At 38.1% G+C, this 14,632-nt stretch overlaps 1 protein-coding gene across 1 annotated transcript; it reads left to right on the forward strand.

Moving 5' to 3' along the window:
* The first annotated feature begins 3,311 nt into the window (after positions 1 to 3,311).
* LOC136258856 (uncharacterized) lies at positions 3,312 to 13,081 on the forward strand. The gene is made up of 11 exons (XM_066052203.1): positions 3,312 to 3,512; positions 3,836 to 4,018; positions 4,074 to 4,135; positions 4,734 to 4,852; positions 4,905 to 5,023; positions 5,074 to 5,218; positions 6,799 to 6,958; positions 7,889 to 8,020; positions 8,448 to 8,498; positions 12,815 to 12,902; positions 12,953 to 13,081. The coding sequence occupies exons 1-11, from the start codon at positions 3,360 to 3,362 to the stop codon at positions 12,968 to 12,970; spliced, it is 1,230 nt and encodes a 409-aa protein (XP_065908275.1). The 5' UTR covers positions 3,312 to 3,359; the 3' UTR covers positions 12,971 to 13,081.
* Positions 13,082 to 14,632: the final 1,551 nt, after the last annotated feature.

Below are 14,632 nucleotides of genomic sequence, written 5' to 3' on the forward strand. Positions count from 1 at the left end.
GAACTGAAAAGCCTACAAAACAATGTCAGATTATAGAGGTATTCTGGATTACAGAGGTGTCGGATTAGAGAGGTTTCATCGATCAGCATACATAGGTATTTGATTTAACAAAATTAATGCGCATGTGTAGCCTGTGCATATAAAGAGAGTTTAAATGTACAAGGTCTGGTAATGGTTAACTTGACTGATTTTAGATGACATCTTTACTGTGATGGGGTATGGATGTATTTTGACAATCTTTGTTTTTGCTATCAGTTTCATTTAAGGACAATAAACAAGAAAATGGGACAGTTGTACGTTGTATATACAAGGAACTGTGAGCTGTAACTCTCCTGTTAGTCGCAGTTCCTTAATGATTGTAAATATACAAGTAACAGCATGTTGGCAATCCTATTAACCCTCTTAACTAGGGGTGTACCGATAATGCGATCAGTTATATCGGCCTTGTTTTTGCAAATCAGTATTAGTTCAGTACCATGTGTAAACAAGTATCAGATACAGATATACATAAACATCTGTTTATGGATACCTGTGCTTTAGTAATAATAAAATTATGCTAGCAACAATAAAACCTATTAATTTTATATGTCAACTGTTGATTGAAGTCCCACACTAACTTCCAACTAAATTTAGAGTGCAAATTGTTAGAAAAAAAGTTTGTATGCTACCATATCAGATCAGGTTTAATTTGTTTACTTGGTTATTGGAATACCAGCTAAAAGTCATAATTGGTGTACCTTGACCTACTCCTAACATCAGTATAGTGATACAGCAGTTACTACATGGTTGTGAACAGAATTTCTGTATAAATCACTATACCAGTTCTAGTTTAGCCTTTTTGTTTCCTCTTCCCAGCTGCATTAAATTCTCTCTTTAGCCTTCTTGTTAGACTGATGAACTTTATAATATATTAACTTATGTTAATTTTTCCATTAATATATTGTTGCTAATGGCATGGCCAATTTTACTTGTACAAAACACAATAAGGCATTTTATCTCACTATTATACACATACGCAACATCTTGGCCATTTTCCTACTGTATACTGCTAGATCAGATGAACTCATCCTAAGTAGTTGATTGAGAGATAAAGTGAGAATCCCAAAATGTTTGAAGTGGGTTGGACCTTCTATAAACTCTTCACTTGTTGCACCTTGGTGCCTTGGCTGGCACAGACACTGCTGCATGTCTGATTTCCTACTATAATTCAAATACGTATGTATACCATGTAGATAGTCCCTGGTCAGAAAGTCCAGAATGTACATACAGATGTACACTGCTTAATTACCTGACTTTAAAAAAGGCTTTACACACAAGTGCTGATGGTCTGTAGGACACCTGGTCCTACAGCCTGTCAAAAGTTGTTACAGAAAGTGTGTTTGAAAAGGTGGAGAAAGGAATTATGTTTGTGAAAGGTTCTTCTAGTAGGAGGGTTAAGTATCTTTGACAGTGATATCTGCAGTCAGATTAAGTAATTATATAAAGTTGATGTAGCCCCAGCCCTCAACTTCAATCTGTTTAAGAATTACAGCTCAGCCTAGCAACACCTGTATGCATGTATTAATTGTGACAATGAATGAATGGGTATCATGTGCACTTCCAGAAGGTTGGTGACCAGATCGAAAATCTAAATTTGTTTTGATGTCAGGCCCTATTATAGCAAGCTGCTATACATGTATAGTTAAGGTATAATATGGATGGCTCACACTGTAGCTACACCCTGCATAGGCATAGGTAGATCTAGAAGACACTGTTAAGGGGGGTCAAGAAGTTTCAGTGTTTATTCCACTACAAGGAGAATAAAAGAAGATAGAGTGTTAGAATGTATGTCTTTTATTCATACCAACCAAAGTATGCAAATCAATATAACCAGTGTTAGAGTTCTGAGAAAATTTGGTAAATTACTCCTCCTGGATTTGAGTTATTTAACGAAGTGTAGCTATGCCTTTGCAAAGCAATTAGCGAGATAAACCTGTTTGATGGTAAGGTGCATTAAATTAAATAATCTTGCTATACAATTCACAAAAATATCAATTGATGGTATAAAAGAATTATGACTGTTCTATTAGAGTAGTGACTACTCTATTAGAACATCTTGATCACCGCACAAACTTATTTGCCTCAATTCCTTCACAGTGTACAGTTTATATAAAATGTATTTATAACTGTTGTCCCCTATTTGCCCATTGGATTTCTATACCGTTCAATACAATGCATGATTTAATTCCAGCTTGTTTTGGTATAAGTATAGTGCTGTAGGGGAACCCCAATCACCCCCCCCCCCCCCCCCCCCACACACACACACACACACACACACATACACACACACAATCCACCTATGGTCTATAAGGGTCATGCTTCCTCAAGGAAATTTTCTGGAGCTGAGTTGTGAGTGATCATGATTATAGCACTATCAGCAGTTTATTAATGCTTGACTGTTGTATTAGGGTGACTGCTGAGCTGGAAACAGAATTACAATAGTATAGACTCAATAACTGTAAATTTACTGAGAATGTATCATAGTCAGTGCACTTATATCTATACAGTTTTTTCTCTTACAGGAGGTATATTGATAATGCTTGATCAGTTTCTGGAAACTTAGCTGGCTCAGAAACCACCGCCTGGAGTCACCTTGAAAAAAATCAAATACAGTTAAAAAATCAGTTCTCCCTGTTAGCTAACTCTTGATATCAATACAATATTTTTACATGGGAATGTCAATATACTGAAGCATTCCGGCTTCAGTTCACCGAAACATATAAATAGCCCAAAGGGGTCACAGAAAGCCTCATGCCAAAACCTGAAGCCATAAGTAACCCAAGTGGTAGGGCATCGGCCTGGTGATCGAGGGGTCCCAGGTTTGATGCCTGAACAGGGACTTAGCTACCATTACTGCTGTTTCCTTGACAAGGAACTTTACCTCCATTGCTCTGACCACCCAGCTATATTGTATGCTGTATGTGCAATTCAGGGCACAGCTGAAGAACAGCCTATGATGCTCTCATCTCTGTAAAAATAAAAACATAGAAGAAAACTTATTAACAATTGCAGTAAGCCATGGCCACTAGCTATGATTCGTGGAATAATTATCAAATAATGTAGCTAGCTAATGTTCTACTGGCCTGAGGGAGATAGCTAATATCATTACTGTTATAAAGTATAAAGTTTACAGGCTACTGAAATAGCTAGTACATAATTTCACTATTAGTTAGGCGAGTTACTACCTTCCAGGCGACGTTTTTTAACGTCAATGCTTATCTTAAACCCCTAAGATGAATCACGTGTACTTAAACTGGAACTACATCGTAAACTGGTCCGGAAATACAGACGGAGTTACGAACCACGTGCCTTACAAAATTATGGCGGAAAATTTTTACTCAGGCAATCGACATCGGCCACTTCCTCGGCCACTTCTACCACCAGCTCGACCCCTAGGTGCCTGGAATACTCCTGGATCTAGTTTGCAGGATCAGACTGGTGGTCTTGACATTGACCAGGAAGATTTACTCAGGGCGTACCAGGGGCGGATCCAGAGTTTTAACGGAGGGGGGGCACCTTGCTGAAAAACAGTTGAAGACAAAAAAAAAAAAAAAAAAAGGTCACAACAGTAATAGCTAGTTATCCTTTACCAAATATATCACGTCTGTTATGTAAAATAAAATCCTATATATAGCTTCATAGGTAAGCTACACTGCCTCATTAACATTGTGACTGCTTTATTAGAGTAATTGACTGCTCTATTAGAGTATCTCGATCTTGCATGCAATTTCTTGAAGGGGGGGGGGGGGGGGGGGGGGGGCATTTGCCCCAAATGCCCCATCCTGGATCCGCCATTGCGTACCATGAATTGCAGAGACAGAATAATGGACTTCTATTAATGACTGCTAAAATGAGCAAGGAAGTTCAGCTATTAAGAGAAGAAACGCAGTGTGTCAGAGAGGTGGTTATGAGCAGCAAGGAATCCCAGATGAATAAAGCAAACAATTCGGGACACAAGAGGTTACCAAAGGACTTGTCAGTAAGTAGCTATTGCTTTTAGCATCTGCACGTGATGGATGCTAATATCTTTGCAGATGAAAGTACGTTTGTTGCATAGTGATCAAGACCGTATGCATCAGTTCAGGGGACAAGAAAAGTAAAATTTAACTGGCACATTAGTCTCACGTGCCAGACGGTTTGTGTGGGGGCGGTAAATAAACCGTCTGGTCATTGTTGCACACTTTCCGTTAACTCACTGGAATGCAATTAGATTACATCACGGCATTGTTTTGCGCCAAGGATGATGTAATAATCGTTCCAATCACCTCTTTGAGCAGACTAAGACAATAATTGTACTGGTAATGTCCTGGTGACGTATTCGAAACATTGCTGAACGTCTTCCTCGACAATTCTGCCGTTTCACAAATCCGTAGTGAACCACAATCGTTCTTATACCAACGCTTTTAAGAGCCCTGTACTAGGGAAACAAAGATCCTAAGCCCGTGGCGTTGTTAAACTTTTGAAAAAGTGATCTGTAGCCGAGATTCAGTCCTTTATTACACTAAGAACTTGAATTATTAGTCATGGTTTTGTCACAGAGTGTGCGAAGCGATCTGATTGGCTCTGCCAACATTCCGGCAGTGGTCCTGGAATGTGTGCAACAGTGACCAGATGGTTTATTTGCTTCCCCCACACAAACCGTCTGGCACGCGAGACTACTGGCACATGTGATCATATGTTATCCATGTGTGTAGGCTTGCAAGTGACCACAACCGCAGGGTAGCAGCAACCCTCTCTGTTCAGTTAACAGAAGAAATACGAAGTAAAAGTGAAGGTTTGAAGAAAATGAAATTCAGTGAAAATGAAATTAAGTGTATGTTGTTCTCTGCTTTTATAAAAACGTACCTTTCAATTCTTGTTACTAGGTGCTATCCGTAGATACCATGAAGCCAAAAGAAGACAGTATTTGGATTCGTTACCAGTACGGCAGGAACATGTTGCCAAAAACAAGGATAAAGCAAAGAGGAAGCAGTTCAGATCAAGGGTATGTTGATTTAGTTCACAAACGTGCACATGCGTATAAATGTCATTCAGTTATATCATCGACGATTTAAGGCTGTTCAAACTGAAGAGGAACGGAGTGCTTGGCTGGAGCTTTCTGAATGTTACATGACGGAGGAGAGTGATGATGAAGCAGAAGGAGTAGTGAGACGCCATCAGCTGCCCTGGGCATCTGATAGTAAGTTGCTGTACATCTACAACTACTTATGGTTACGCATGTAGAAATCACTTTGCAACGTATCAGTGACGGTGACGGTTCACGAATACTTCTCCAAGTGTACGTGTGTTATTCTGTGTGGCAACTGCATGTGAACTTAGCTAACTACAGTAAGATGCCTTATAGCTGTTAGTGTTTCTTATCTAAAATTCACAGAGCCTAGTCTTGTATTCCATCATGGTGGTGTAATATTGGACTGTACTATGAGCACAACTAAAACATGGAATGGATCGGAGAACAAACTTGCAAACAGAGCAGGGTATACTAGCCTAATACATAGCAGCCCAATAAATCAATTAAATCAGCCCAAGAACCTATTACACAACAAATGTCTTGTTCAAATGTAGTGGCAGATCCAGGAGGGGAGGTGGTGTAGGTGGCATGTGTCACCTCCAAAAAAAAAAATTCAAATTCAGTTCAAGATTGAGATACTCTAATAGAGCAGTCAGTCAAATACTCTAATAGAACAATCTTTGCATATCATTTAAGAACACTCCACAGTTAGACCATAGCTCGATGAAATATTCGAATTTCATTGGCTACTTACAGGTATCTAAATTCTGTAGATCCCTTGTTTATGTCTCTATAGATCCCTGTCTCTGGGTTGGTACAAAACACTGCAATTACGTGTCTAACATTGGCAATACGTGGGCATTTAACTGGACAACAAGTGGGCATTTACCTGGACAACAAGTGCCGTGATGGGCTAGTTAACAATACTCAACGCTACGTTTGTCATGTCACAAGCAGCAGTGAAGGCACAACAACGAGCTGTGGTCTAAATTAGTTACACATCAAAACACAGGGTTCTACGGAATTTAGAAACCCTCACATCGTCCTTTAATAGTGCCCTTGCTTCACTTGTGCACCACAACATTGGACCTTTCGGGTTTCTAAATTCTGTAGAACCCTGTGTTTTGATGTCTAACTATTGTTTATACCTGAGTTTGAAAACTTTCATCTGCAGCACCATCCCATGGGTATACACTTGGCTATATAGTCTGCTAGGATTTATTTATTTATTTTGCAAAATAGATATGGTCCTTTCCATATGACAATAGGCCTATAACTGACTATCACTGATCTTGATCTTTGTGCATAAAACTACTTTACGTAAAAAAAACTTTTTAGTCCTGAAATACTGAAACATAAAATACCTTTAGCTTCTGAGCTGTGCCCCAGACTCCCTGCATTATGTACTTACTACCCTAGTGTACCCACCACCCTCCCCTTGCAGAACCCTGGATCCACCCCTGAAATGTGACAAGAAATGCTATTACAAAGCATGCTGGGCACTATATCTACTGGTAGTCTCTACTAAAGTGCAGGCCGGATGATTAAATACAACATAGTCCCATCATGAAACCAGCAACCCCCGAAATTGGAATGACTGTTCTATTAGAGTATTTCAACAGAGCTCTGAATATAATTGTATGGGCTTCAGTTATCTGAACTATTCACTTATCTGAACACTTTTATCATTGCCTGAGACACACTGGGGTTCGGATAACTGAGGTTCCACTGTATGTGTACTTATTCAGCACTTCAAGAACTGAAAGCAACACTGGATCAACGTTTGATGGACGCTGATGCAATTTGTAGCAGATTTAGATCCAAACCCAGAGTTGATAGTTCACCATCCACCTTGCCACCTCCTCCACGGCCAATACAATGGGCAGTTGTGCAGAATTATGAAAACAGGTAAGATGACAACATGCAAAGTTGGTATTTTTGATGATATGGTACATGTAGTGGCTGTAGTATGCATGTATGTTATTATTTCTGTATAACATACGCAGTGTTGGGGCAATTACTTTTTAAAGTAACTAGTTACATATTACAGTGAGACCTCACTTAGCGGCCACCTCTTTAATAAGACCACCACGTATAGTGGCCACCTCTAGTAGGTCCCAAACATAGCTAAGCAGTACTTATGACCTCATTAATAAGACCACCTCGCCACTTGTTTTGGTCCCAGAGCTGGCCCTATTAATGAGGTTTCACTATATGTTATTTCTAGTACATAAACGAATGTACTGCATTCGTTCAATAGTTTGAAGGGACGTATTATTTGAATGACAAATGTGAAGTTTGGATTTTGTGCATGCATAATCTGGTTATATGAGCGAGCAGAATACTTTAAGAATCCGACTGTTCATTACGCCAAAAACAATCTTCGCTGTGGGCAGTTACGCGTGAGACACTAGAAAGTAATGGAAGGTGGTTGTGCTACTGTAGGTGTCCGACAAGTTAATTAGCTCGCATCACAGTGACCACGCCTACTGCTAATCGCGAAATGCAGTTTGGAAAAGTTGTAGAGGAAGAATATTCACAAGTTGCATACTATTATAAGTCTTTTAGCAGCAGCTACATCTTGTTTTGTGTTTCTAGCTGCTATCTTGTTAAACAGATGAATAATAGTGTCAACGCGAGAAATTCCATTTTCCAAAGGGAGCCAAAACAACAACTATTGTTTAATGGATTAAGCTCAAAATTATGGCAACTGCATAATATGTAGCTAACTGTAGCTATGGCTACATACAATATTCATCAAAGCTTTGAATGTTGCATTCTAGTTCTTTATAACATATATAGCATGGAGTGTATGTTTGTATGGATTATTTCGTATAGGACCAGGCATGTTGATCATGATAGTGATGATCTTGATCCTGATAGTCTTCTTGATGATCATGATCCTGATAGTTTTGATGAGCATAGCAGCTTTAGTGGAATGATCACAACAGATGCCATGCATTTAACTGGGTGGGTAGTGCTGTCAATATTGACATGTTGAGTTACATATGCCAAACTCTCTTTTACGGACACTTCAAATTTGGGACCCAATTTTTTTGATCTATTTTTGCTATAATATAGATCGAGGGTTTCTCCTATTAGAGATAAAATTGACCTGTTGAGACCAATATACTTATCCTTATTATGGATGCTTTTCTATAGTGTTGTTGTGTTTGTTGAGAGTTGTACAGCAAAACCTGTCTAAGGTCTTAATAAGCAGATGACTGCTTTGACAGGTGAATCAGTACATTAATTCTACACTTGGGGAATTTTAAGTTGGTCTGTATAGAGGGTAAAGCGGTGGCTGCTAAGACAAGTTGCGCTCAGCTGTACAATATAAAATAGTTGGTGTTGAGATCAGTTTTAAATTTGTTGCTATGATCAATTTTCTATTTAGGGACCTGATGACACCTCCTGATGACACTGGGTACCTGTCCACTCCAACCAGGTATTTAGTATGCACACAATTGTGAACTGTAAAGCAGTTATTGCTATTCACAAATATCATTACCATCAATAAATCACACAGTATGGTAGTACTAAATTGAAGTGATCATGAAGGTTTGGCCTCCCTGTCTAAAAATATCATCCAACAATCAGCCTCATTTTTCACAACGCTTTGGCAGGAACAGTTAGGCTTGTCATACCCAAAAGCGTGACTCCAAACGGTTGCAACTAGTTTAAATTTTATTGATTGAATTTTTTATTAACTGATTGTATGACTAATCCTTCAGCCAGCCATTTTTAATTGATTTGGCCTGAGACTTAACCTTTTTACCAAATGTAGCAGTTACAATGCATGTGTTGTTGTCCTCCTTTGTGTCCCACATCTCTTTACTTCACTATTGTGTAAGTATTGATTTGCTTAGAAATTTTACATTTGAGTAGGGACAATCATGAACCACAATAGGGGGTTCATAAAAGGAATTACCCATGTTTTTTTTGTTTTTTTGCAAAATCTTAATTAAACACATACCACCTTGGAAAGTATCCTTCAACTTAAAACAATCCTCTGGTGGTTCTTAGTAAGTGGAATTGGTCCACTGTTAAGTGCTGTAAAAGGTGACAGTAAGTGTATTTGTGGAAAACTGAAATTTACCATTTTGTTCATATTCATAGTAATTTTGATTCATGGATGTACAGCAAGAGGTATCCACTTTTTTACACATTACAACTATATAGCCATGCTTACAGGGTCCATCTGTACAGTATGTCTGTCACCTACAGAGGAAAGTTTCCTCACTAATCAATGATTTTACAGAACTATGTTTAAGCTTTACCACAAAAGTCCACAATACTTTTACCACAAATAGTCTCAACCGCGAAACTTTTGCCTAAGGAATTTATAGTATTAATAAACCTGTATTCCACAAATCGCCAACCTACACCTCGATAAATTCTCTTCACCTAGTTCCATGTACTAAAGAAGCCATGTGGCAATATAATTACAGTTATTATTGGGAATGGTTGTAGTGTTAGTTGGCAATACACTTCAGCCTTAGAATCAAAGATTGCGTATGGTGTCCCTTATTCCTGCTATATTGTAATTTGCTATGAGAAACTATCAAAGTGCGCCTATGTTGGTGTCTACAGGAACTGACAAGTAATGTTGTTCATTTAATTTCTATAAACCATTTCCTTTTACACAAGTCTATGGATTGATTATTATCATTAAAACTATTTGTAGGTGCCTGCCATATTGTCTAGGCCATTGTGTAAACAACCTTTGTAGTACATGTTATATTATTGTTATCAGTGAATTCTAGGAAAAATGGGAATGCATGGGACAAGAATGGAAACGGGGAATGGGAACGACCAACAGAAAATTCCTGATAGGTTGCACAATGCTTCTTTGCATAATTGCTGTTAGGCCTGGGCTATATATATGTGTGTGTGTGTCTGTGTGTATACCAGTTTTGTTTGTAAACTATGGTATTAAAGCCATACTAGTATTGATACCACCTGTCTTGAAATACAGTGATCCCTTGATTATCCGGCCATTGATTATCCAAATTTTTGATTATCTGAACTATGGAGGTGACTATTCTATTAGAGTATTTTGTCTAAAGTGTGTGTTCTATTAGAGTATTTTACAGGACTCTGTATTTAAATGAATGGGATTCTGTTGTTCAAACTTTTTGATTATCTGAACACCCTCAGGACCCAATGAGTTCGGAAAATAGAGGGACCACTGTACCACCATACCGCCTAAGCATTGTGGCCTACCCGTGGGCATTGTTTATCCTAGGTAACCAGACATGTGACAATGTAAGCAGGTGTTGATGTAGACACCTGGTCAAATATGTAAGCAAGTTTGGGTAATTTGTTTGTACCTGAGCTACCATGGGTATTTGGTGTTTTTGTTGAGGTACAGTAAATGGTTAAATGGTTATTACAGTGAAACCTGTGTATTAAGGACACCTTGGGACCGACCGTAAGTGTCCTGATTATCAAGGTCAATTAACATGTAAAAGGGAACCTCAAATAAGTGTCCAGATTATGCAGGTGTCCTCATTAACAGGTTCCACTACCGTGATATTTAGTAATGCTGTGATATATTTTATAGAAGGTATACTGTTAGATATTTTTCAATATCGCCCAGGCCTGATTGCCGTTAACTATCCCACCATGTACCTGCATTGAAAGCCTAGCTAAGTCAGGAACACTGAAAGTTAGCAACTCACTTGAATACTTTTTGAACCTCTTCATTTATGTGTTACTGTATGGTATCGAAGGAGCAGATAATTTTCAATGTTGATGACTATGCTGGTACATGTACTTAAACTATGCCAGTCATGATCAATCCACAGGCTTGTAATAGCAGGTCCTTAGTGGGATAGATAACATAATATTTTTGACTGCTCTATTAGAGTATTGACATGTTGATATGTTGACGTATTGACATGTTGACCTTTACTAGGCCAACATGACCTTTACTTGACCTTTATGTTGTTTCTGCTTTCCGTTCCTGTCTCATATCCATTTTCCTATACCTGTTATTATTTGTGACTGTCTCAGCGATAGTTCCCACAAGCATACATATTGAGAAAATTGAAATTGAAAAATAATTCGTAAAATTATGCATGCTACAAGAAAAAAATACGCAAGTTTATATTGGGCCAGTACTCAATGAAGGAAGACTCAAATCGATTACAACTATACATCATCTTATTCTCCTACTCATGGGGAGTTCGAAAATCTTTGCTTCATTTCTGTAGCCCCAATGGTTTGCGTGTTACGTATGTTTGTTTACGATGTGGTAGACTTAAACATAATTGTCGCCGTTTTTTTTTTCAACAAAACTGCCTTCATACGCCTGTACGCAAGTGACTGCAGGGCTAAAACTATAGCTTGGCTGATCTGTCAATCCGTGGTGAACATTGTAAGCCAAATTCCAACTGTGTAGACTAATCCAAACGGAAATTATGGCTGTAAATGCAAGCACCTGTAGTTTATTTTCAGTATAGTCACTGTAGAAATTGATTTCCTTGTTCTTCCTACTTTCTAATGCTGTGATTACAAAACTACTCACCACAGAAGGCTGAAACTTTGGTGAACCATTCCTTGGACAATGCAGATAATGCCAAGAAATCTAAAAAAAATCAGAGGTTGTGCAAACTAGACAGGGTTTTTTGCTGAGATGGTCACATTTGCTGACAATCCAATATTTTCATGTTAGTGTGTAGTACATCTTAGAAACAACTTACAGCTGTATAATTGAATGATGTGTGCACTGCACTAATGTCTCCATGTTTGACTAGATACTTCCAATAGCTTACTCTTCTCACAGTCAAATGTTCTAACAGTCTGTGAAGTATTCAGTGGACTTAGCTAATATCCTGAGTGTTTTCTTGCTTTTAAATAATGGGACCCACCCAAAATGCTGTGGATAAAACCATCGCAGAAACATCATATGTGGTGAATAGTATCATTAAAGGGGAACTCTACTCGAGGCCTTCGCAAGTCTGTACGTATCATTTCGTGATTTGAAATCATTTCGTGATTTGAAATCATTTCGTGATTTGAAACTTGATTTGTGATTTGAAATTGGATTTGTGATTTGAAACTTGACTTGTGATGTGAAATTGGATTTGTGATTTGAAACGTCATGCGTAATTGCCGTGGGTTCTGAAGGACATTAGTTCATGATTCAGAACTAATATTGTGTCACTGTGAGCTTATATTGTTTATAAATGTGTTTCGAAATTAGTTTTCAAGCAGCGTTAATTATTTGGTGGGCGATTCGCTCGAGATATTTGGTAGCTGAAGGGTGTACGTGATTTGTAGAGGTGGCATACCCCCCGATTCTACTGCCAATGATAGTACAATACTACCAATGATAGTCCTGGATTTAAAGCTACCATGAATTGACAACTTTTATGCAAGCATATTGGCATTTTAAATTACGACAATCTTTTTGCATCTGCCTATTGTCCACCATTCACACAACACACATACCTGGAATCAAATGATTTTTTTTTAAAAACTCTCCTGACCATGAGCAGATGGTATATAGTTCAATTAATTTGAGGTTTGAATTGCTTGGGTTATGATTTGTTTGCAACTGCATATCTTTTCTTTGTACCAGGTGTAATTTATACTTTAAATTTCAAAAGAGTGCTTGTGTAAACTATGTGGTTTTTTGCTGAGACAATGTTAAACTTATGTGGGTCTGTATACAAACAAACGTACGTACATATGTATATCCTGTAGGTAGAGCAAGTGTTGGCATAAATCACTAGCATTGATCTTTGCTTTATACAGGGATACAGGGGGAAGGAGTACTGAAGACATTCCGGTTAGAAATATTTCAGGCATTCGTAGGAGGCTAGTAGATATGATCAAGGATCAAGTTAGTTGAATGAGTTTATTATGAGAGTGACATATGTGATGTCTTCATAGGAATACAATAAGTACTAGCCACTTATGAAGCCCATATGTACTGTACAATTGACTGAACAATTTGCGAAATTTGTTAAATCATTAAACTTGTTGTTATTTCAAATAAGAAACAATACATGATCAGTTAAAGCACCGAAATCTACTCTCAATTCTGCACTAACACATTTGTTGCCCATACCAGTCCAATGAACAGTGTGGTTGTTTTCACTTCACATCACAAAACAAATTATCCTCTTGACAATCCTTGATACGATGATTCACGAAGCAGAAGTCAATGATGCCAATGCTGTACCAGCAGACATCAATGAGGTACCAGTAGATGCCAGCATGCCATGATCACCTCTGCTTTCTTGGTGTTTCTGATGATCTCACTGCCTATTCAAACTGGGAGAAATGTACTGTTGATTTTTGAGGATATAATAGCTCATAGGTGAGTTATAGGTGTAGGAATGTAATATAAGTGCTATGGAACCACATTATAAAATATACTACTTTGACACCTCAGATCAAAGAAAACTACAGGGTTATATTTCACATATTGCTCTGACCACAGAGTGATATCTAGATATTGCCCTGTGGTTAGGGCAATATCATGATATAGCCCTGACCACAACTGCCTTTGATGCTGAGGCAGTTACAAAGGATCAGTTTCCTTTGATTATTTATATAGAGCTGCTTAAAGTTTTGCATTTTGGAGCTGCTTAAAGTTTTGCGCTGTGGGTTTGAGTTTAACATGTTGGTTTATATGGGCATTGTTGTGAAGCAAAAGAAATGAGTGAGTCAGCATTGCATAGTTCAGTTACTAGGCATTACGTCTTAGCATGTGGGAATTGTTTTTCTACACAGTACATTTCAACTGCATGAAAAGATGCCTCTAAGATTCCCAACCTATTATGTCTATTGTCTAAGTGTTTATTTTGGCACTTCAGGTTACTTATTTTATCCACAAAGTGGTTATTTGGTTTAAAATGGTATCACTACAACCAGTGAAACCCACAATCATTTCTTTTTTGTGCCCACAATTTAAACCCACAATCAATGTTTGTAAACCTCTGTATAAAAGTAATGTGGTTAATTCAGGTTTGTCTTCCTTCACTTATTAGGTGAGCATAGCAGGTGGTATATATTACATATCACCCTACTCCATGAAATTTGATACCTTGATAACCAGGACCAGACATGGGGCCAAGTACATTTGAAAGTACTTAAGTAAAGTACAAGTACTTTTGAATTTTCCAAGTATAAGTACAAGTACTCTGGCGACAATCAAGAGAGTACTTAAGTAAAGTACAAGTACATGCTGGAAGTACTCAAGTAAAGTACAAGTACATTTTGCTGTAGCAAAATATACACTTATTCAGTGTATTGTAGTATGTAAGTGTACCTAGTGGGGTTGGTACTTTCAGGTTTTTGTCAACTATTCACTCTCTTAAACATTTAAATGCACTAACTTTAGCAGCAGCATTGTTTTTATTTGCCAGAATTCTATGACATCATTAATCGTGGCTACATGATACATAGTAAGGTTAGTGAAGGCACTAGAAGAACTGTACAATGCACCTTCATGCAATTTTGTTAAGTACCCACTGTGTACAAACTACCAGCGGCGGAGGAAGTAGTTGATATGTGGGGGGGCTCCGCTGAGCTGACCCAGACTTATTTCTATAGTTTGGTAAGGTG

Source organism: Dysidea avara, chromosome 6 (assembly GCF_963678975.1).
Source record: "Dysidea avara chromosome 6, odDysAvar1.4, whole genome shotgun sequence".
Classification (NCBI taxonomy): Eukaryota; Metazoa; Porifera; class Demospongiae; order Dictyoceratida; family Dysideidae; genus Dysidea; species Dysidea avara.

Bases quoted from the DNA above. Each gene is read 5' to 3' on its own strand.
- LOC136258856 (XM_066052203.1), top strand. From the start codon at position 3,360: ATGGCGGAAAATTTTTACTCAGGCAATCGACATCGGCCACTTCCTCGG. The intron at 4,019-4,073 runs GTAAGTAGCTAT...ATATCTTTGCAG, and splicing joins GGTTACCAAAGGACTTGTCA to ATGAAAGTACGTTTGTTGCA. The intron at 6,959-7,888 runs GTAAGATGACAA...TATTTCGTATAG, and splicing joins GTGCAGAATTATGAAAACAG to GACCAGGCATGTTGATCATG.